Below are 24916 nucleotides of genomic sequence, written 5' to 3' on the forward strand. Positions count from 1 at the left end.
GTCCAACTGGACTATGAGTATTTCCAGGGATGGAGCATTCACCACTTTTCTAGGTGACCTGTGCCCATGTTTCACCATCTTCATTGTAAAAAACATCTTCTTTTTATCTATTCAAATTCAACTTGCTTTTCATTTAAAACCATTGTCCCTTGTCCTAATGCAATAGACTGTGATAAAAAGTCAGTCCCATCTTTCCTATAACCCCTTCCAGTACCAACAGGCAGCAATGACATCCCCCTGGAGCCTTTTTCAGGCTGAACAATCCCAACTCTCTCAGCTTTTATGAGATCAGCCATCTGATCATCATCATGGCCCTCCTCTGGACTTGCTCTAACAGGTCCACGTCCTTCCCATGATGGGGACCCCAGAGCTGGATGCAGTGCTCCAGGTGCTCACCAGAGCAGAGCAGAGGGGCAGAATCTCCTCCCTCCCCTGCTGCCCACGCTGCTTTGGATGCAGCCCAGGACACATTTGGTTCTCTGGGCTGTGAGTGCACATGGTTGGGTCATGTCCAGCCTCTCATCCACCAGCACCCCCAAGTCCTTCTGTATTCATCCCCCAGCCTGTGTTGGTACTGGGGGTTGCCCTAACCCAGGTGCAGCACCTTGCACTTGGTCTTATTAAACCTCATGCGATTCCCATGGTCCCACTCCACAACTTGTCCATGCACTTCTGGATGGCATTCCATCTATCAGGAGTTTGAACAGCACCACTAAGCTTGATGTCATTTGCAGACTTGCTGGAGGTGCGCTTGCTCCCTTTTTCTATGTCATTGTTTAAGTCATTAGACAGTACAGTTCCCAATATGGACATCTGAGGGACACCACTTGACACTGATGTTTATCAGGATACTGAGACCACTACCCTCTGGGGACCCAACTCAATTCAACCAACTCCTCATCCACGAAAGAGTCCATTCATTAAATCATCTCTCCAATCTAGAAAGAAGGATGTTGTGGGGAACCATGTCAAAGGCCTTGAATAAACCCAGATAGGTGACATTCACAGGCCTTCCTTTGTCCATTGGTGTAATCATTCCATCCCAATCATCTGAACATCCTGAAGGCTGTTTTGATCACCTAAATCCTATGCACTGCAACTTCATCATTACCCCTGTGGCAGACTAGTAATGGGCAGTAGCCCAAGGGTCTTACCAGGAAGTCTCCTGGTGATGTCCTTAACCTTGGCCCCAGGTTCACACAGCATATTGGACTCCATTCCCACTTACAGGCAATTGCCTACAACTACATCCTGTCTTTTTTTTTTTGTTGTGGAAGTGTTTGTGATATGAAATGTAGGTCTTTCAGACACTGGTAATGACTTCAGTGGACCTGGGTTTTCATCCACCCTCATCATCCATTGACTGGCCTTCCACATCCAGATCCTCTTACCTATTGTCTCCATTCACTCTTTTTTTTTGACCCTCTGCCCTACTGCCTTCTCTCTGTTGGGGGGAGAATAGAGAATCCAACTGATCTTATTTTGTTTCATGGTGGTTTTTCCTGTCTCAGGGAGTTAGAGTGTTGCTGTTGTACAAGTGAAAAACGTGCTTCATTGCTGTTGGAAAGGTTTTGTCTGGGAAATTTCACAGGCAAGGGGAAGGGAAAAGGGAAAGTGAAAGAAAAAGGGAAGGCAAAGGGAAAAGGACTACATGAGTTTTGGTACCCCTCAAAAAGTCAATACAAAGATTGTATCTTATCACTACCACATAGTAAGATCCACATCCACAGCAATCTCAATGAAAAAAAGAATCACAGAAAACTATCAAATAATTTTGTAAAAGTAACTTTGAATATTTCATGTTGGATATTGATGCAGTAACACATCACATGCAAGTATGATTTTACATATTTTTCACCATGTACAGATGTAATGACTCTGATACATATTCTTCTTCTGTTCCTTTACAACAACTTCCACTTCAGTTCTATTTTTTTGCGTTGCAAGAAAAAGGAAGATTGCATTATGTTTACTATAATTCTATCCCTTGTGTATAATTTCAGCAAATGTTACTAATTAAGAGTGAATTTTTCATGCTTCTCTATGCTTAAGGTTATATTAAATTTATTTCAGTGTATCATCAGAAATTACTCAATAATTTCCCTGAAAAGCTGTCAAAAAAAAAGGGAAATTACCTATTTTTATCAGGTGGTTTGTTTAACAGTACTTGCCACTTCACTACATACGTTCTGCAGAATATAAGAAAATAATCAAGTTACATTTTCTTTTTTGATACAAGTATACAGATTTGAAAAAAAAAAAGGTGGAAACCAGAGAAAACTTCTTTTGTCCAAGCTTAGATTGAGGTTTGTATTTTAATTCTTTGAAAGCTCTAGCTTTCCTTGACATTCCCAAATCCCTTCAGCCAGCAACTTGTCATTCTGTATTATTGACATGGGACTCTTATGAGAATATCCACTTATTTATCAGAGATAATACTATGCATCTTGCAATATCTTCTTGTAAAACCGAAAAATAACTAAGTCTTCTACTACACAGAGCTATAACACCTAGGATGAAAATATTAAGTCTACACTTGGTTGTTCTATCTTCTGCAAGTGTTTTTCAAGAAACGTTTTACTCTTACCTCAGTCAGGGATCAGCTACAGGAATTTTGGGTATCAACATGCCCATGTTTTCCAGCTAACCCTAGTGATTCAAGTAACACCGTATCTCTAGTTACTTATGTCTACAACATAAGCAATAAAATGTAAGAATTTCTTCTTGTGCAAGGTGAACCCAAGGCTGACATGAGAACAATGAGTATTACAGGCTTTTTGCCCCTGTTGGGTTCCCTTGATCCCCCTAAACAATGGAAAAGATTAACCAAATCAAACTACAACACCCAGACCACTGCTCCAGCAGTCTAAATGGCTCACAACATATACTTGCACTCTAAGCAAGGCTAAAAACCCTTTTTTTCTTCTAAACAAATGGTGTTCACCATTGAGGAGGGCTTACTATTCAGAATAATTCATTTCAGGCAATTTATTTTAGATCTTATGTTCCTCCATTATACATTTTACATGTTTCCAACAAATAGTAGAGACCAGCTCCACAACCCACATGGTTCTGCCTCCTCACTTCTGGGAATTCAGCTGTCTCTCATTGAAGGTAATCATGCTTTAATTAAGAAACCCTTAGCTTAGGCAGCTGTTTGGTGAGCTTGACTGATATGGACTCAGCCTCACCAATACCTGAATTACCCACAGAACAGAAAAAACGACTTGGACAGAGGCACACAGCTTAGGGCTTTCTCAAAATAAACCAGAGTTTTGCAATAGAGACAGTGGTTCATGCTCTATACTTAACTTACCAGTGTAGCTTCATATTGAAGCTGTAAATAGTGTGGGGGGCTGGGGACACAGGGGACACACACTGAAATAAATTATCAGATAAAAACAAATTATACATTAAGTTTAGATTTTCAGCATTCCAGTTAAAGCTGTCTTGCAAAGACTTTTAAAATGCTAGAATTGCTTTACCTTTTTGCACACACTAAAAGAAAAATCCACAAGACCAAATAAGGAAGAGTCTTTTGTCTGCAAAGTGACAAAACAGGAAGTTCTCTTCTCCAAGTGTGAAAGTTTACCTACTCATGGTACATAGGCAAAGGATTCATTTCCATAGCTCAAATATACATGCACATCTTGTGGAAATGTTCCTGAATCATGAATGGAAAACTCCTTGAACCTGTGGTTCCAAGATTACCACTGAAAAAAGGAATAGCAAACATCTGATGTCAGTATTTCACAGAATCATAGAATAGTTTGGGTTGGAAGGACCTTAAAGTTTATGTACTTTTAACGCATCTTCCATGGGCAGAGACACCTTCCACTAGACCAGGTGGCCCAAAATTCCATCCAGTCTGGCCTTGAACACATCCAGGTCACCCACAAATTCTCTTGACAACCTGAACTAATGTCTCAGCACCACATTATAAAGAACTCCTTTATCTGATCTAAGTCGACTCACTTTCTGTTTGAAGCCATTGTCCCTTGCCCTATCATTACAAGACCTTGTAAAAAAGTCCATCTCCAGCTCTCTTGTAGCTCCCCCTTTAAATACCAAAAGGTTGCTATAATATCTACATGGAGCCATTTGTTCTCCTGACTGAACGGTCACAGCTCTTTCAGCCCGTTTTCATAGGAGAGGTACTCCAGCTGTCTGATCATCTTCATGGCCCTCCTCTGAACTTGCTCCAATGTCCTTCCTGTGCTGGGGACCCCAGAACTGGATGCAGCACTGCAGGTGGGGTCTCACCAGGGCAGAGCAGGGGAACAGAATCCCCTTCCTTGCCCTGATGGCCACACTGCTTTGGATACAACCTAGGATACGACTGATTTTCTGGGATGCCAGCTCATGTCCAACCTGTCATCCACCAGCACCCCCACGTCATTTTCATCAGGACTGCTCTAAATTTATTCACTGCCCAGTCTGTATTTGTGCATGGGATTTTCCTGACAGGACCTTACACTTAACCTTGTCAATCTTCATGAGGTTCACATGAGCCCGTCTCTCAAACCTGTCTCAGTCCCTCTGGATAGCATCCTTTCTCTCCAGTGTACCAACCACACCACACAGCTTGATGTTGGGGTGCACTCCACCCCACCGTACATGTTGCCAACAAAGATGTTAAAAAGCACTGGTCCAATACCAACCCCTAAGGACACCACTCATCACTGCTCTCCATTTGGACATTGAGCCACTGACTGCAATTCTTTGAGCATGGCCATCCAGTCAATTCCTTATCCACTGAGCAGTACATTTCCTTTAGACATTATCTAATAGATCCTACTGAGTCCAGCAGTAAAAAACAGATGCCCAAATACCTGTCACATTCCTCTTTCCCTAGGTGCAATCAGTTGTTTCAAGTCTGGATTGAATTCTAGTTTTGGAGTTTAAGCTCTTAGACTGCTTATGCATGGAACTCATTTGAAAGACAACCCTTCTGCTTTACCATACTTGAGGAATCTGATGGAGGTTCACTCATCAGCTAGGACAGCCAATTCTACTCTGTGGGTTTAATTATTTTGGAGTACTGGTAATATAAAGGTTAAGCTTGCTCTTGTAGGCTAATTTAGATTAGCATCACTATGCCCTATAGTAACTGTTCCACTGTCATCTTGTGAAGACTCTGTAAAAGTCACATGGATATTTGTCTTCCTAAAACAACTTTCATAATCAATTCCTAAAATACACTGCTAATTAGGATTTTTTTATTTTTACAGGAATTAAGATCTCTCCATTTACAAAAACTATACTTGCCAATAATTCACATTTCAATTGTAACACAATAGAAAGCAACATTTACATCAATTAAAAACAAGTGGTTCAGCCATTTTAATATATATGTTTAAACTTAATTAGCCTATTCAGTCAACATGATTATGTCTTTTTAAATGCCTGCTTTTCTTATTTGCTAAACATAAGCTTTTAAACACAAAATATACTAAGCAGCATTTCATCTGAATCCTATCAAACAAAGTTATTGAGGCATGAGTTCTATATAACCAGTGAAGCAGAAGCCCATGCTATTACATGGATAAATGCTTCAGAGTTACTGAAGCAACACAAAAACAATCACAGAAACATGGCTTTTGAAACCTCATAAGCAACTCATTTTGGAAAAAAGTGTGTGTGTGTATATATATATATATATTAATAGGCGCGCACACACGCATATATATATATATATGCCATTTCACATCAAATCTCCACAAGGGATACACATGGATTTTCTTCAAAATAATGTTCAAAATAATATCTCACTCAACTCCTCCCAAAAACAACAGAGAACAAGCCAGAAATTAAATCCTTCTATGAACCATGTAAAAAAATAAAATTCAAAAAAAAAATTCCTTTTTTCTTATGGTTTAAGTTCAGGCAAAGGAAAAGTAATAATTCACAGCCCATTTTGTCTCTGGAAACACCATCACCTCGCAGTAGCTTCAGCATCCACCATTTTACAAACTCCTTGTGGGGTCCAAGAGATCTCTAACGCAACTTCTAATCAGCTACCATCTAATTTGGGATTAGACCCTACCTTCAAGGCAAGTTTATGCCCAAGTTTGTGTGATGTTTGGCACTTGCTTCCCAGGGTGACTGGAGAGGTCTATCAAGTACTTAAGCCTGAATGCCCCAGCTCCCAGTTCTCAGCAGCTGCAGCCACCAACATGTCCTTCAGAGAAGTAAATGATGCCAGGTCTGGGGCTCTCCCAGATCACGGACATGAAATTATCTTGAAATTCTCTGTTGTAAAAAAAAACCCCAAAACTTATGTAAACCAATGTGAGCATATACAAAACTGTACAGCAGAGTCCCACAGAAGGGCTGAGCCCTGCTCCCCACATGGTGTACAGGAGCTCAGGCAGCACCAACAACCAGTGTACAGCAAGGCCACATGCCATAGACAGGCTGGCTGAGCACCAAACTTTATCCTTCTTTATGCAATTCACCTAGCACTGCAGAAGAGCATGCTTAGAGTCTACAGCCCTGATATCCTCTCAAAAATAGGTGCTGTTGGAGGCTGTCCATATAAACAGCATTCTCTCAAGGTCTCCACTCACCCACTTTGTGGTTTCAGTTCCCATCCCTCCCCAGGCCTCTGAGCCTATTTCCTTTCATTAATTATGAAATTCATTCATTACATTAATTTCCTCTCCACCCTCACCACAGCCTCACTAGCCTGCAACAGAGCAATGTTTCCTCTCTCTTCCCCCACACAAAGGGCCTCTACACACAATATGGGAGGGGGTTGGCTCAAAAAAATACACCCTGGGGCTTATCTCCAGCAGTAGATAGTGGCAGCAGATATCAGCAGCCACCACCTCACCACACCACTCAGGCCAGGGGACAACATTTTATACTAGCTGGGGGCACAGCCCTGCTGCTCCACCCTTCCACTCCCACTCAGCAGCCCCTCTGCTGAGGGGGAACTTTGAGTCAGTCCCCAGAGCCAAGGTCCTGCTTCACCCTCACTCTCCAGCTCTCAGGGTGCTCCCAGATCCTCAGCAATCCTCCACCAGTGCTGGCCAGCACCTTGCAGGGTTGGGACCTTATAGGTGCCCAGAAAGGTGATTGGGGCACCTTTTGTTTATACAGAATATGGAAATTTTTAATTCAAGGATACTATGATTCCATGGGGCATCAAGCTCTCCACAGCCACAGGCCGTTAGCCTAGACCTCACTGGCAGGGGCTGTGGGAGCACTGGTGGGCTAGTTCTCATCTCAGCCCACGGCCTCCACAGTACAGGCAAAAGCTACTGTAGCATCAGGTCAGTGTCTTTGTTCCAGGGTCAGAGGTTCACCACTTAATGAGTAATTTTGCCTACGTTTGCGAGTGTTTTCCATTGCACACAGTAAGGCTAGCATGGAGCTTATTTGTTTCCAACTGCAAACATTTGTTCATTACCCTAGGCTGATCAGCAGGGTAAAGAATAAACATTTCTGCATTGATTAAATGGAGCAATGAATAAATAAATACCTTGGGACTAGCCAGTCTTAACATTTACAGTTGTTTGAGTTGAATTGAGTTAATTGTCAATTAATGCATGCCCCTACACTACCAAAAACTCTAATCAGGATAGTCTCAAAGTGAAAGTCTTCTACATCTTACGTTATATTATTTGCTTACTCAAATTAACATAGTCAGGCTAGCAAGATACACACACAAAGAGACTCTCACAAGAAGTAATCTCTCAAGCGCACAAGATAGTCTAGGACACAATATGCAGCACACGTTCCTCACTGTGAAACGTCAGTCAGAGGTGGTAGAATGGGGCTTTTTCCCTCCATGCAAAGCTATAATGAAATTCTTGTCATTACAGAAAATTGCCCTAAGCAATGTTTTTTTCATTTTAATAGTAACCTAAAAGACAAATGAAAGAAATCAAATAATGAAATTCATCCAAGCATTTTGGCAAGGCAGCAGCTGGCGCTCATAGTCACCAAAGTATCTGCTGCACCACATACTCCAACAAGAGAACAGCCAAACCAATCTATAGCAAAACCCCAATGTGTTGGGGGTGGGAAGGAGGGTGGGAAGGTGGTGTAAGATTCTTGAATGTGAAGTTTTAGCCTTGGGGCAGTTTTCACAAGCAAGTAATACACTACTCAGAAAGGCTGTTTTACTGAAAACAGAACTGAATTTAACTAACATAGGGCGAATGTTCTGCTATACAAACCCACGTTTGGACTGTATGTGTTTCTGCAGTGGGGGCTTTGCGTGTTAGCTTTTGCAACAAGAGCCAAAACTAAGGGGTAAAATAGTTTTATGTTGGACATTGCTGCCCTCTAGTGACGACACAGGACATGCACTTGGGGAAGAGAGCTGTTGCTGCAAAAGGCTTCTTTGCTCTCAAGGATAAGTGATCAGCTGGGTATCACTGAACTATGACAGAATTTTATGAGACTGAAATCTTAATTAACTTTGGCCTTAAAATATCATTTGGGTAAACAAAGTATTTGAATGTAAATAAATACATACTTCCGCAAATGGAAGATGTAGTGTAATACAATTTCCATCAACAATACTTTAATGTTGCAATAAAATTGTGCATGACAAGCATTTCAGAAAAGCTGAAAGCAATAAAACTGTATTACATAACAATTAGTTAAATAAAAAATTGGTCTAATTTAGCTATGAAACCTTATGAATGTGACAGTGTTTACACTATTGTGGACTTTCACAATAAACAATGTCAGACATTTCAACAATAAGAAGTGTAAATCATAATTGTGCATCATTGCCTTCATTCCACAAATTGCACATTTGCAAGATTGCCCAAAATTTCAATGGGAATAAATGACTGCTTTAATGATTGCTAAAAACTGAACTTTATTTTTTTTTAAAAAGTGTGCTATATGGTAGACAAGTTGTTTGATAGTCCTTAATATTGTAGTTCCAAATTTCCAGTGTTTTGTGACTTAGGTTCTTTTTGTTTAGCTTACAGATTTTCATTCTGATGGGACCTTGTCCATATTGCAAAACATGATGAAAATTATACCCTTTGATGCAGTCTCTTGATGCAAAATCTTAAACCTATCTGTTTCACCAGGAAACAAGTGTGTTCCTTATGGGGAATGTGATCAGAGCACATACCCAGGTCTTACAGATAGTCAGTCCTGAGGACACATTTTTTTTGATTTTGCAAACTTGTCTTCTGCAGCTAGCTTCAGTAAAATTCTCTTTTGAGTCAGATTAATAGTAAAAAAAAAAAACATGTTCATGCACTTTTAGTCTTTCAGATTGCCAATAACTTTTGGATTTTAATGCACTTGTTCTCTGACAAGCAGAACACATTCCTCTTCTTGGTTAACCCAGGACTACAATGCTCCAGATGAACACAGCAAACTATTTCTTCTGTCATTAGCAAACTTTTTAGGTCTGCAATGAACCTGGGATAACAGTGTGCTAAATACTAACCCACTATTTAACTTATAATCCATCTCTGGGACACACACATGCACTCTTCAAGGTTCCTGCACTGCACTTTTCCAGTCCACCAGTAAGTCCTGATCTGAAAAGAAGTAGTGATAAAAACACATTTGCCTACCTGAAATATCTCAGAGAAAGTGTCTACCACCTAAGCTCCTTTCTAGATACATGGCAAAGAAACTATCACATGACTGAAAAAGTTTTCCATGAGGCAGAGCAGACACAGGTCTGGGAGGGTCAGGAGACAAAGTCCTTGCATTGTTAAACAGAAGGGATGGAAGTTAGCAAAGAAATAGCTATGTGTGAAAGAAAATCAGAAAATCTGAATAATTGCATGTAGATGAATGGAAGGGTGTGGAAAAGGATGGAAAGAGGATAGTGAGAGTAGGATGGACAGACAGTGGAGACACGGGACAAAGCTAAAGACAAAAATATGAAAATAAGAATGAGAAAAATCCTGAACTTGGAAGCAGAACAGAAAGTCTTTTTCCATGCACTGCGCAGACTGACTTTTGGTCTTCAAGTATTTGCTTATATTTTTTTGATAAATTACTTTCCTTCAAAAAGAAATTATTTTAAATTCTTGATAAGTGCTCACTTGCCTACATCTTAAAGCTCAATTTTAAGATGAAAGTAAGGAAAATACAGAATTTAACAAAATATTATGACCTAACAAAATATTTATAGAGCTTGCATTTAAAGAAAAAGATTGAGGTTAAACCTGTTTATATGTCTTTCTTTCAAAGTTATATAAGTATGTCCACGCTTCACTGGTTGGGCTTTAAGGTACCCCATGTAGCTTCAAATGCATTCTTTGGAACTAAAATATTACTACTTTTATTCAACAAAATCCTACCAGTATCTAATCACCAAAGATATTTTACACTCTACAACACCTATTTGTTTCATTCACTCAAAGTGTCATATTTATTTTGAACTCATCTAAAACCTTGATTTGTCATCATGCTCTCTGGGAAAGCAACTACACACAGACTGCAAGACTCCTATCCACCCTAGTACTTAATTATTTGTAAATACACTGAGGGGAAAAGAAAAAAAAAATAAAAAGACACAAGTCTTTCTTTTGCAGGAAAAAATCCCAAAACTATCTCTCCATTATGCACACAAAATGATCTGTGTATCTTCCCACTTAAGAAGGACAGATTTTATGTCCATCACAGCACTTTGAGGCTACAATTATTCATGCTCCTCTTCAAAAAGCATAGCTATTCTGTGAGAACTTTAATGCTCAAATGGGCCATGTAGTCTTTAGAAAAGACACTATTCGTTCCTTAAGACCACCTTGCCATGTAAATTATACATGTAAATCTTGAAAGAGATTCATTCTGAGGCACTCCTATACTCAAATGTTGATGCACATTCTCAGGTCAATACGGAATGGCATACAAAAATTGTTACAGTAGCCTTCCCAGGGGACCTGGCTGAGTTGCCAGCCCTGGAAGGATTTAAAAGACACGTAGATGTGGCACTTAGGGACATGGTTTAGTGGTGGCACTGCTGGGTTAATGGGTGGACTGATGATCTTCAGGGTCTTTTCTAACCTAAATGATTCTGTGGCTCTATGTGCAAAGTAGCCCACAGCACTTGCAATGAAACAATAAAAATTCTCTGGGTTTCAAAAGCAAAAGTAGTTGCTGGTACATGTTTAGCAAGACACAAAGTTGGATATAGAGCAGACATACACTGAGAGAAAAAGATGACAAGAAGACTGATATCACCATTATTTTATATGAAACCCACTACAGGAAGGTTCCTGTGATCTACAATTTTAATTTTTTTAAGGGAAAGACAGTAGTCATTATTTCACATGTATGTATGCATACAGCATACATACATATATATATGTGCATTTTTGTATATAAATGAGGAGTATATATTCTAATATATGATATGTATTTGAATATAATAAAGAGTATATATTCTGGTATTTATTTGTATACTTATATATAAGTATATAGCTCCCTAAACCTGATTTTCCAGAATTGGAACACTGCTGTATGAAGCAAGTTTACTAGTCACTGCTTAGCCTTACACTATCATTCATGTTTGGTCACTTCAGATAACTTGTAAACAAATGTGGAAGAAGTGTATGTATTCTTGTGCATTTGCAGAAATCTCTTAGTTGAATTTATTTCATCTGTGCAGCTTTGGTACAGATTTCCACCAGTTTGATCAAGTATAATGAATAAGAATGGCAAGAGTCACAGAGTTGGCACGGGCTGTGTATGGGTCAGTTTGGATTCTTGTAGCCAGAACTCAGCTATGGGCGAGTTTAATGTTACAGCTCTGATAGTGCCAGAACAATGCCTTCAGTTTAGCATAAAGACTAGCAGAAGTATTTTGGAAAATATGAACTACTTCACAAACTGTTACTGTAACTCACAGTTTGGGGTTTAGATTAACCTAAAACATTTCACTCAATTAATAGCTTCTATTTTTATTTCCATCACTTACATACATAGTTTAATACAGTACCATCTGCTCTCACAGACCTGGTTTTAGTTTGACATCTTTCACAGAGTTAATCTGCTTCATTATTTTATCTTGGAATGTGCATCTATTCAGTATATAGAGGTTAAGTGAGTTTGTTTTGTGCAACCATTGCAAATCTCAGGCACTTTGACTTAATTCAGTTGATAAAGAGAACTTTGATAAATTCACTGCAAAATGCCTGAAGATCTTCTCCAACCACTCCAATTGCAGTTATCTTTCTAAAAATATGTTTGTGACATGAAAAGAACAATTCCCTAAAAACTACAAAAAAGGAAACACTCCACAGGAATGCATACAGACTGAAGTGGAAAGCTACTCTCAGGAAAAACAAACATGAGGCAGTCAGTATTATGTACTAAATACAGTTCCCATCTTTTTTTTCCTGTATCTTACATTTTGTCATTGATCTTTTATTCTGGTGCAAACACTTAAAATTTTTGTCCTCGTGGACGTTCTCATTTGGTTCTGGGGAGCAGGAAAAATAAGCAACCCAATTATTTTCTCCATTCTTTTAAGGACTACAGCCTTGACTGTGTCTTTCCTTTGTTTCCTATTTTTAAGCAAGATTTTTTTAATGCCTTTTTCAAAATGAAAGCAACAGCAAGTTCTTAGCAAATCTGTGATTATTGGCAGAAAGTAACAGAAGAGTGTAAACGGAAAGCTACCAGGTGTGTATTTTTTGTTGCAGTAAGACCAGTTTTTATTGCTGCACATCTAATTTTCCTTGAATTACAACACTAGCTTATGAACAAGAATTCCTTGTTGACTCTAATATCAGTAAGAAGATATAGCCCTCAATGTAAGATTACAAAAATTGTTTCCAATTACATGTTGATAACATCAGGTGTTAAATATCGCTAAATGTTTCCATTTCAACAATAATTTCTAATTTGTGCAAATAATAAAGAAAGCAAAACCATATTTTAATTATTACTGGTTTTGTGGCCAGTGAAGAATATTTACAAAAATAAAAGGGAGAAATACCTAAAGAGGAAAACTAACATAAAGATTAAATTTGATGTCTTAGTATTTTTGTTTTCTAAAAGAAAGGAAACTAGGTTTTCATAAGGACACACTCCTCACGCCCATCCCATCCTTCCAGGGCTTATTGCTCTGCTTTGGAAAGCAGCACACATTCATGCTTTAGCTCCAGATCCAAGCACTAGTGAAGTCACGTATGCTTAGAGTAACCAGTCTTGGTTTCACGCTAATCCCGACGGACTCAATCTTGCAGGTGTTTTCCAACCTATAGGATCTGTGATTCCATGGCAACATTTAAATTGGCCAATTTTACCTGATGCAGATTTTAATTTGCATTTTGGGGCATTTTCTGTCTTTGACATATGTAACCCTAAGTATTTTTTATTTGATGCCTAGAGCCCTATATCAAGCATATTTGCAGTAGGCTGGTTATTTGGGGCTACTTTTCTTTCTTACTTTACAAATACCATATGTTAGTGCTTAGAGACAGAGTGGCTAGAGCATCTCTGTAAAGAGGTACAGCAAGATTTATTTGGGAATCACAGTGAGGGACATCTCTCAGCTCAAAGCTGATGACTGTTCATAGGCTAAAAATTTGGAGGCAGCCAGATACCAGTGGTTGGTTGCATCACTCTTGCATGCAACTGGCTGCAGAAGTTGGTGAACTGTAACAACATTAAGCTGACAGGTCACAGATGCTATGCTGGACTGCTGCTCATAAGCATTGACAAAAAGAAAGTACACTGAAGAAAAATGGCTATTGAAGCATATTTCATTATGCAGTAATTTGTAATACAGGAAAGGTATCCATTTTAAGCATATATACACAAGCATACAGTAAATTAAGTGATCAGTTGTTTTGAGGAGGAATAAGCTGCACTAACAATAGTTTTGCCAGTAAACAATATAGAATTTTTAAAAACTTTTCACAATTTAGAACTTTATAGAATATACACTTTTATTAAAAGATGAACACACAATGGGCACAATTTCTTCCTCATACTAGTATGAAAATACACTTACATTTACATACTTCCTTTTATATTCAGTGGTAAACCTCCACAGCTTGGTTTTATTTGTTACTCCGCCACCTAATGACTAATTTCCTATTAGTCCAGCTATCCGAAGCCATAACCCAAGGAACAGAATTGTAGAAAAAGGACTTCTTTGTAGAAAGTCAGTAACACTTCATATATTGAGTCAGATTTTCTTTTACAGCAAGTTTTCTCAAAAAACAAGATAGTTTAAAAAAATTAATAATGATGAAGATTGATACTACCAGTCCTAAGGATACCAATAAGAAAGGATTAGGACTGATAGTAATACAGTGGAAGAGAAATAACAAAATAATTGGTGCTTTAAAAAGCTTCTCTAACCCATAAGTAGCCCAGACAGGGTTGGAGAGAGTATTACACACTGTATCAAGTCTGGCAGAGGTAGTGATAAAGGCCATTGAAACTGTACATGACTTATTGGTCAATTTTTATAATTTTCTAATACAGCTAGAAACTTCTTAGAAATATGTCTCTTTATAATATACTGAAATGCCATGACTATATGAATATATTTCTCCCTTTGGTTTATGAACTGGGGATTGTTGACTGCAGTATTTTTACCTAAAAAAGCTACCCTACCATTGCTGTACAGCAGTGGATATAGAAAAAAAAAGAAAACCTCTTTAAAAGGATCTGTATATGGATTGCCTGCACTAGGCACAGAACCTATTACTTTATTTGGAGATCTGCATGTATGCACAGCTAAACAATGTTCCTTGCAGGAGTGGCCTATAAATATTTTCCTTAAAGTATGTTTTAACATCTGACACAGATTTATAACCACAATTTTTTTTCCTAACAGAGGATTTTCTAGTCAATACAAAAGTAGTTACACAGAAAAATACTTAACCAATGTAAGGCCGTAAGAGAACTTAGAAGCTGCAGCTTGTCTTATTAAGCCACTAATATGTCCTAAACAGGCACAAAGTGGTTACAAGAATTTACATGACCAAAGCATTTTTTGAGCATGTCACAGAAATTATTGCCTCAGAAATGTGTAATACATTACAATTAAAAAGGGTCAAAAACACAAAATAATGTTTCCATGTCAACTGAATAAAAATAATTTATTTACAGATCATGAGGAAAAACATAGAAGACCTTTCCTTTTCAAATAAATACATGTATTAAGGGAACACTTCCACTAACTAAAAAAATAAATTTGTGCGATTAAATGAATAGTTCTTATGTATTAACTAAAAACCATAAAAACATTCAAAGGACAATAGTGCAACCATGTCAGAGCATAAAGCTGACGTTTGCCATTTTACTGTTTAGGCTGAAGACAAGGTAACCTTTTAAAGCAAAACAACAGAAAAATTTATGCATTCATTTTTCCATGTATAAATACATGCTTTAATTTCTAGATTTAAATGTTTTTCCAAGTTCTTTTGCTTTAACATGAATTCAACATGGTACTATGCAAGCATTCAAGACATGATGGCGCTGACCATCACAGGATTTCTAAAATAAGTTCCAACTGAGCTATAGCTATATCCCCATTTAGTAGTGCTTTTTAAGTCATCTAGACGTTGATCATAAAATTACTCCAAGGTAAAACTTTGTTAACAGTTAACAATCTTCAACCCTGAATCTTATTTTAAAAACAACACTGTTTCAAATTAAAGTTGTTTTCCATAACACAAAAAAATTACAGAGCTTAATAAATGGATTCAGCTTTAATAATTTGGCTAAATAACATAAGATAGATTTTGGTCATTAAAATAAATTAAAAACAGAAGTACCTAAAACATCAGTGGCCTGTAGATAGGGAAAAACTGCTGTGAAGGCAGGTCCCTGAACTCACATCCTTCAACCAGCCTCTCTACAAGCATGGACATTCACATGGCACCCTCTGTATCATAAAAATATTAGATATGAAAGCAATTACTACACATGCACACATGCTGCTAATTCTGGGATGTGGAACCCACATTTGCAAGAGATACCCCTGATGTTGTTACACTGGTAGAGAGAAGGCCAAGGGAGATCTATGGACACTGAAAGGGAAGCCACCAAGATTGTAGTCAAACTCTTGTTAGTAGCAGGAGGTGATATTATGGGGGAAAATGGTCATAAACTTGTAGTCATTTGGGAAACTGAGGTTGGACATGAAGAGAAATATTTACCCAGAAAAAGAGGACAAGTATGAGAACATGCTTCCCAGAATGGTGGTAGTACCTCTGCCTTGGGTCATTTTCACAGGCTGGCTAGCCAAACCCATGGATAACCAAATATAGGGCTGGCAAAAGTCCGTCTCTGCTTGGGTCCTTGGAATGTTGGACAAAACCACCTCCAGAAATCCTTCCTGCAAACAACTTTATGTGGTTCTCTGTATCCAGCAAAAACACTTCACTCATGCAGGTGTGTCAATAATGTTTAGGCAAACATTTCACCTCATTTACTGCAGGCCAAGACCACAGAGCTGGTCAAACACAGTAGCTCAGGACACACACATAGAACACTGATCCCCAGTCTAGGCTCTCCAAGTTACTGAATGAGAAATGTTTTGGAATATAAGTAACAGCTTATAATCATGATCATCTCATCCTGAGAAAATGCAAATGTCTACATGTTGAAGGTTCACACTTCAGAAACCAAGCACTGGATCATCTTCCTCTCTTCTCCCTACAGCTGCAGGAAGAATTATCTGCAAACACATCCCAAATTAATTTTACTTCCATTCACTCACACGGACAGAGGGAAGGGTTCACACAAGAACACAGAATAGGCCCTCATCAGTGCAGTCAGTTAACCGTGGCTTTTCTTCTCAAAGAAGCTAACTGAAGCTATATATTTTTTTATAAAAAATAATATAGGGTTAACAGCAAACAGTATGTATGTGATCATGCATATTCCTGATAAACCTGAGCGTCCCGCATTCTCTGCCACCTGCTCCACATAAGTCTCAGAACTACAGTGAGGCCTCCTGTACTGCTGTGTGAGAAGATGCTACAACCCTGTAATCTCCTGCATGGAATTAGGTAGCATGTGAAGATTCTCTTAGTACTTAAAAAAAACCCCACCAAACATGTTTTGTCTTCTATGCGTGAACTACTATATAGTGAAATAAAATGTCTTATTCATTCTGGCATTAGATTTCTCTCTCTTGTTAAAAATTTTTCTGATAATTACTTGAGGATTAGCTGCTCTGATTAGAGGTTTGAAAGGATGCCTAAAAACAGTACTTTTCCTAGTTTAAACTTTTTTTTTTTGTAAATTATGAACCATCCTGTTTTTCAGACCTCCACATTTTATACAAGAGGTAACACAGTACAGGCTATACAGTGTTCACATAGAGGGCTGATAAAATGCAGCAAGAGCTGCTAGTCATATGGGCTCCCCATCAGTACATAAAACTTTATCCAAGTCTGATTTACTGAATTACGCTTCAGCCTGGAGATGTTTTATTAATGGTAACAGAGGAGCCAACAGTTTGCTGGCTCTGAAAAGGTCCTATCCTATTTTGATCAAAATCAGTGAACGCTAAAAGGAAATGGATTATGACTGCTAACTGTGTCCATAATTTTTTACTACACTCTAGAACTCTTGGAGCCTACTTTAAGCAGTAATAACTCAGTTTTCAGAGATGCTGACCCTAGTAAGTTTCTCAGAACTTTTCTAAAATCAGGTGAAGGAACTCTCATTAAGGTAAGTGGTTGCTGTTCATTCCAGGGTTCTCTTTTAATGAACAATTTATACAAAAACTTGTGCATGTGCAGCAATTCTTTCACCTGCAGAACTGAAACTTTAAAAATGCATTAAAAAATATCCATTAAATCAGACTCCTATGTGCTATTACAATCCTTCAGAATCAATCCTATTACAATCTGAATGGAAGATATTTGAAAGACAAGGGAAAGATTACAACTCCTATCACTCTGTAATACCAATAATGAACTAGCCTAAATTTCAGCAATCCTACATATCACAGGTGTTACATTCTCTCTGGAATTTTGAACTGTAACAGTCCAGACAAATGTTTCTTTCACCTCTGAACTGTGTAGGATCAGGTGTAAAGTCTACTTCTCCTTTCTTAATCAAACCCCAACACTCGAAATACATTCTAACTAGCCAGCTTTTGAGGAACTACAACAGAACGCCATGCACCTGCCACTGTGTTCTCCTGACAGAGACCATTCTGGTTCCCCTAAATTTAGGTTTTACTTGGACCTAGGCCACCTTTCAATGGTTTGGAGTTTTCTTATGAAATGTTTCATCAACATATACTTAAGGCTGTCAAAAACTAGATAAGCAGACACGATCAAAAAGAGATTAAATTAATTGAAGCTCTGATTTTTTCTTTACCTGTGAGTGATAGTGGATATTAGTAAGTTCTGTATGTAAGAAATACTGATGCCATAAAGAAACATGCAGGTAGAGACATTAATACATACTACAATATTGTATGCAGTGACTACTGTGGCATTGATTCTGAGCTCACTGCAATGAATTATATTACTTAAGACAAGTGAAAACAGAGTCTATGAGGTGAAGCAATTTCACAAATTTGAACGAGTAGGAAGTAGAGTCTGGATTTTGAACACTATGTGTAATTTCTAAATATCCAAATGTATAAATCCATAATAAAAAGAAAACATTACTGAAATATTTCAGTTTGGTTTTTGGCTTTTTAAATGCACATGTTATTTAGGTGAGGACAATTATCTGTCGTTTAAACATTGCAACAGTTTTTTGTGATCGCCGACTTTTTGACAGGTGCCCCAGCCAGGCTGGTTACTGATCTTGTATCATCTTGATTATCACTTCGTTTTCGCACCTCGCTGTAAAAAAAAAAAGCAAACCACAACTGAACAATAAATGTGCTCAATTATCATGTTTCTATTCATGTTCACTCTTCCATTTTTCCCACTATATGTCAAAGAGCTCATCACCATCTATCTATCGTATGGCTAATACTATGGAGTTTAGCACAGAATCAACATGTCTCACAAGTTTCCAATTTGGAATCATATTTATATTTCTATGCAAATCATAGTGATAAAAACATAATTTTTTAAATATCTAATAACTTCCCTGTGTTCTGATTTACCTTTCCTTTTCTTTTGAGAATTTTTTCCTACTTTAATATTTTATTATAGAAAAAGAGTATTTCATAGCTCTAAGTATAAAACCAAGTAACTTCAGTTTCAAGCATAAATTTACTTGCATAGAAAAAATGCACATTGTTGGATGCTTTTTATAAATGCACACTTAAAAGCTGTGCACGTATGACTGATTATGGATTACAGACCACTAGCCTTTCAAAATCATACTTTAACCAAAAATGGTTTGAAAAGGTAGTAGAACTGTAATATTTGGCTCACACATTATCATAGAAATGCCAGGGTGCTAAATGAACACAAACAGAATTTCTATCTTATAAATAATTTACAGTAGGGAACACCAAAGAAAATATGTGTAATTAGAGTGGCTGGTAATAAAACTGAATATATATTAATATGTGTGAAATAATTAAAAAATAATTACACATAGAATTATTACATTTCAAAATAAATTATGAAAGAGTTAGGAAAATAAATCCATGTAGGATTAAAATTAAAATTCATTCAGCAAACAGGTTTTAAAATTGCAGGCTCCATAACTGAGTCCTAGTTTAAATATTAATTATTGAGATAGCTTTGTAACATTTTCAAGCAAAAATGTTACTTCATTAAACTGAGAATAAATCCCATCTTGCATTTATCTATAATGATTTAACAGAGTATTCTTTTAAATTTTTTTTTAACATTGGTACAATTTTAAATCTGTGTGTTTATCTTTGTATGTATATTCACACGCAATGTCCTTTTTATAAAATATACTGCGTTTATGTGAAAACAGAAACACAGCTACTTACCGAGCAAGATGAAGAACTGCTTCTACAATATTAGATCCATCTTTAGCACTTGTTTCACAGAATAGCGCATTGTAAGTCTGTGAGTAAAAACAAAATGTTAAGCTAACTGATCTGAGATGGTTCCCATGTGAACAGGTACATTTAATTACAAATTGTTTCCTGAATGAGAACACAGAAAATGATGACACATTTAAATGAACAGGATTTCTTCTAGTGCTCTTCATTGTCCAACATATTCTCTTTAGTACTGTGAAATAAAACAGTAATTGTTTTTTAATTATATCTGGTTTATATTCAGTATATTCTGAATTAATGAACTGAATAAAAAACATATTATAGGCTTAATGTCCAAACTCAATCTTCTTGTTCACAGGACTGCAAAATAGTAAGAGACTTCCCAGGATAGGTTACTTAACCTAACTTGCTAGCTACTCAAACTACAGCATCTGGTTATTCTAGGCTAATGAAAAACATCATTCCATAAGCAACAGACATGGTTTCTGCCCCAGTTTAATCCATAAATTCTGCAAGCACTCAGCCACTCAAGACCCTTAAGACTCTCCCTATTATTCTACAAAATACAGGATGTGTGCATCTTATCCCCCATATAAATACATGCAAAAAAACCTTGTCCACACTTCTATTTATAGCAAAAAGTCCTATTTTCTTTCTTTTTTCTTTCACAAGTGGCAGGAATACAAGAGTCTCTTGAAGATGAAAATACTCCATACAAAAGCTGGAAAGACATAAACCAGTCAATAGTGTGCTTCATATTTGAACTGGCAACTTCTGTTCAGCAGCAGAAAAATTCAATCTTCTGCCCATCCACTTTTATACAAAAAAGACTGAGAAGTCTTTCACAGCCAATAATGAAGTTCAGCTCAGCAGACACTGAGATGTGATTTAACCCAGCAAACACAATCAAAACAGAGTAGTTTAATGAAAAGTATCCATGAATCCTCATTACTTGACTTGGACACATGACCAGAAAATTACTTTTTTTTACTAGTTTTTCACAAGGTTTTCAGCTTAAAATTCCTAAGAACATTTTATATTAATGAGGTACACTTGGACCTTACCATAGCCAGCTTTTCTCCATAGTTTATAGAGACACATTTTTGCCCTTGTTCTGTAACAGCTTGACGGAGATCAGCCTTGTTTCCCACCATCATAATTGGAATATTCTCATGAGTTGCATCCTATAAAGAGAATTTTATTTCCTTATTGCTCAAACACTCAGAATACAAAGAAGTGGCTATCATCATCACGTCACATCACTTTCCTTTCCACAAAGTCGTGCACACTAGTAGAAAAAATTTACAAATTATGAAAGCTATGCCAAGAAGTTCTTCAATTCCCATAAGCCCTGTTTCTCAAAAAGGAATTTAATTTGTTAAGTTAATCTAATGGAATTGGTTACTGCATCCAAATGCTGTATGACAAAATCACTATGGGAAAAGTAACCAACTCCTATACCATGACAAAAAGAAAACACTGTCACAGAAGATGAACTAAATATTTTGCTTGCCACTTTCCCTCCTATTAAGCACCTCCAGCATGAGAGAAAAACCCCTTGCACTAAATGTAAATTCCTATTCAAATAAACAAACAAGAAGTACAAGTAGAAAGAAATACTGAAAATTTCACTTGAACTATAGCTAATTTACAGAATCTAATATATTGGTTTAAAATGCAAAGATTCCAAGGAACACTCAAGTAATCCACAAACAGGTATCTGAAATGTGCTGCCACATTCATTTCAAAAGGAAGTGAATGGAAGTGTCATTGCACAACACCCTTTAACACAAAAAGATGCATTAGACTGAACTCTAACTGAGTATGTCAGGATACCTTTAGGACTTCCATGTAGCCTTTATTTCTGTGACAGGCTGCTGTCTGAATAATTACAACTTACGGACAAAAAAATTTTATAAGTAATAAGGCTAACAATGCAATGAAACAGTTTATGAGTTGTATATATTTAAGGGTCTTACCTCAATCATATCCACCCATTCTCTCACATTAATAAAGCTTTTTTCACACGTTACATCATATAGTAGTAAGACACCATCTGCTCTTCTGAAGTATGATTTAGCAATACTTCGAAATCTTTCAGAAAAAAATAAAAGATTTGCATAAGGCCACATTATCAAAAAATAGTTCAGTTTAACATCACTAAGAACACAGCATTATTTAATTTCACTACTGAGTACAATTCTCTCCATGTAACACTATGAGTTCTTGAAAACTGCTGGTGCTGGTCTACAAATGCTCCTTAAGGATCAACAGGATTCTGTCCTAAACAACAATCAATATTTTGTATACCAAAACAATCTACAGTGTATCTATTACAGCTAATCTATTCTCAAATTGTGCCAGGGGAGGTTTAGATTAGATAACAGCAAAAATTTCTTCTCTGAAAGGCTGGTTGGGCATTGGAATGAGCTGTGCACGGAAGTGACAGAATCTCCATTCCTGGAAGTGTTCAACAGGCAGGTGTGGATGTGGCACTTTAGAGGTATACACAGCAGTACTAGGTTAAAAGCTGGACCCCATAAGCTTAGAGGTCTTTTCCAACCTTAATGGTTCTATGATTCTATGATCCACCCACACATAACTTCCTAAACTGATTGGCTTACTTTACCTCCTTTGAAAAAGACAGGAAACCAGTAAATTATACCAGGACTTGTTGATCAACTACAGTCATCTTTGTCATGAACTTTATACACTCTACTTAACCAAGTAGAGTAACTAGGTATTTACATTGGATATTAAAATATCCTTCACAAATTTATTCTGTGGGAGGAAACTGTTTGGACCCCGACCTACATACAGCCCAACACAAATCTTGGTCAATGAACATATGAAACTGACTTCCATGGCACTAGATCAACCTCTTAACAAGCCTTAAAAGCTGTCAGTAAAGAAGTAATGGCTCTCAAATAAAGATGTCATAGGATTTTGAGGAAACTTTACACAGTAATTTGAAGAATCTTGGATATGCATTCAGCAATCTGTAAAGATACTTTTGGCAAAATTCTAAAGTCTTTGGAAAGAAGTTTTTATATACCAAATACAATGCAAATCAGGACCAGGATTTTCAAGGAAAGAATAGGAGACAGGGAGGAAGGGAAGGGCAAGGAATCTCTAAGAAAAAACCTGCTTAAAAATACAGGTGTGTAAGAACAAAGAAAGCTAGAGACTAAAAACAGAAGCAACCATGTGCATCTACTCCATTGTTTTGCATTGACAAAGAGGGACACATGGATTTAATTAATTAATCCTGCGGTGAACCTCAGCTACTTCTTTCTATGGAGAGAAAAGATTACCTCAAGCATCACCAAAGCTAACACAAAAGCATTCCACCTGTCTTGAGGTCTCAGCAGAGAAAAATTGCACCTGTTTATAGACATTTACATATGGACAATTGATAGGTTTTTTCAGCTAGGTGAAAAAAGGCAAACGACTTTTACAAACAAAAGAGTTCAAATTAGTAAGTGCAGAGGATCACTAACCTCTCCTGCCCAGCCGTGTCCCACAGTTGTAGCACTGTAGGTTCTCCATCAACAATTAGCCTTTTCATTTGAAAATCCACACCTGAAAAGAATCATGTGTATAGTCTAACAAAACCCATCAATAATCTTTTAAAAACTGCAGAAAATTAAAAGGTAGTAGCCATAAACAACAGTTTTTCAAAAATTCATCTCTTTTAATAGGTTATAAGATTTCAGTCAGTCATGCACATACTTCTGAACTGCAATAATCCCCTGAATGTATTTCTTTTCCCAGAAGAATTGATATGAATTGCATTCTGAACAACAAATAAGATCTCCCTCTGCTTTATTGTGCTAAACAGTTTTTAAAAAGAAGTGAAAGTGTTTTATAAAAGACTTTTATTTCAAATACCAAGGAAGAAAAAGACAAATTAGAATGAAAATCCTGACTCAGAGGCAATAAAACACATATATAAGTATGATTTGACTGAAAGACAAATTCAGTCTTTGGAATTGTTAAGAAGTTTGTTAACTGACAACTATACTAATATACACAAGAAGTGAGTCAGAAATCCTTCTAGCTGTATTTAAACCAAAGCTTCAATAACACTTTGAAGAAATGGCAACAAAAAATAGTACGAAAGACATCAAAGGATAGAATGAAATACTAAGGAAAGATGGAGTGTTGAGAAAACAAGAAAGCAATGAAAAAATGCAAGAAAGTTCATACACACACAAAGTTCCTTACACTGGCCTTCCTTTTCTGGTACTTTATGTTGTTCAGAAAGCATTTTCTTTGTAAAGAAAAACTAAATTAGACCAGTATCCTATTGTCCACTACAAACAGCTGTTATTACTAAGCTTTAGACCTCAATTAGATCTCACATCCTAAGAAAACCATGTGTGTATATCCAGGAAATCCTAGCAAGCAATCACAAAAGTAAGCTTTTCACTCACTCCACTGCAAAATAACAAGGACATTCATTTGAATATTTTAAGAAGAACACCAACTATACCCAGAGTTGCACTGGTACTGCCTCGAAATTCATTCTTGCAAAGTCTCATAAGGAAACTGGATTTTCCCACAGCTGCATCTCCAGCAAGAACAATCTTGTAAGCCTTCTCTGAACTGGGGTATTTTGGAGTGCATTCATTTGCATCTGACTGAAAATAAAAAGAATCCCTCTGTAACAACTCATAAAAAAACCCCTTTATGATACTTTTCCAATTTTCCCCTGAAGAACTGGTTACCTCAGGGGTGAGAGCAGATATGTGTTTCCTTGTTGAAGCAACTGAGCCGCTTCGACTAACTGGCCGTGAGGGCTTCCAGTCGAAAACTGCAGTGCTGTTAGCAGGACTGTATGCTTCTTCATCCCTGATCTCTGGAACCTGAAAGTATGAGTTAGTTCTCTGATAAGAAAAGTCTGCTTTTTTGGAAAGGCACAGCTAAAACTGATTAAAACATTTTAAAAGTTTGGATTAAACAGAGATAAATTACCAGATACAGCTGTGAAATTCTAATCAAAATACTGTGATTATTCTGTTCTTATTCATTTTTGCTGTTTACTATAAT

The 24916-nt window shown here is 37.2% G+C and overlaps 1 protein-coding gene across 1 annotated transcript in view; it reads right to left on the reverse strand.

The window, feature by feature from the left end:
* Positions 1-18647: 18647 nt before the first annotated feature.
* Positions 18648-24916, reverse strand: part of RASEF (RAS and EF-hand domain containing) — a gene marked incomplete at its 5' end in the record, with an annotated part of 29796 nt that continues 23527 nt past the window's right edge. The window contains 7 exons of the mRNA XM_082301921.1: positions 18648-18773; positions 19850-19926; positions 20929-21048; positions 21844-21958; positions 23365-23446; positions 24360-24507; positions 24595-24732. Of these exons, the coding sequence (XP_082158047.1) occupies positions 18665-18773; positions 19850-19926; positions 20929-21048; positions 21844-21958; positions 23365-23446; positions 24360-24507; positions 24595-24732 (789 nt within the window). The 3' untranslated portion in view covers positions 18648-18664. The remainder of the gene's footprint in view (positions 18774-19849; positions 19927-20928; positions 21049-21843; positions 21959-23364; positions 23447-24359; positions 24508-24594; positions 24733-24916) is intronic.

Source organism: Coloeus monedula (assembly GCF_965178545.1).
Source record: "Coloeus monedula genome assembly, chromosome: Z".
Taxonomy (NCBI): Eukaryota; Metazoa; Chordata; class Aves; order Passeriformes; family Corvidae; genus Coloeus; species Coloeus monedula.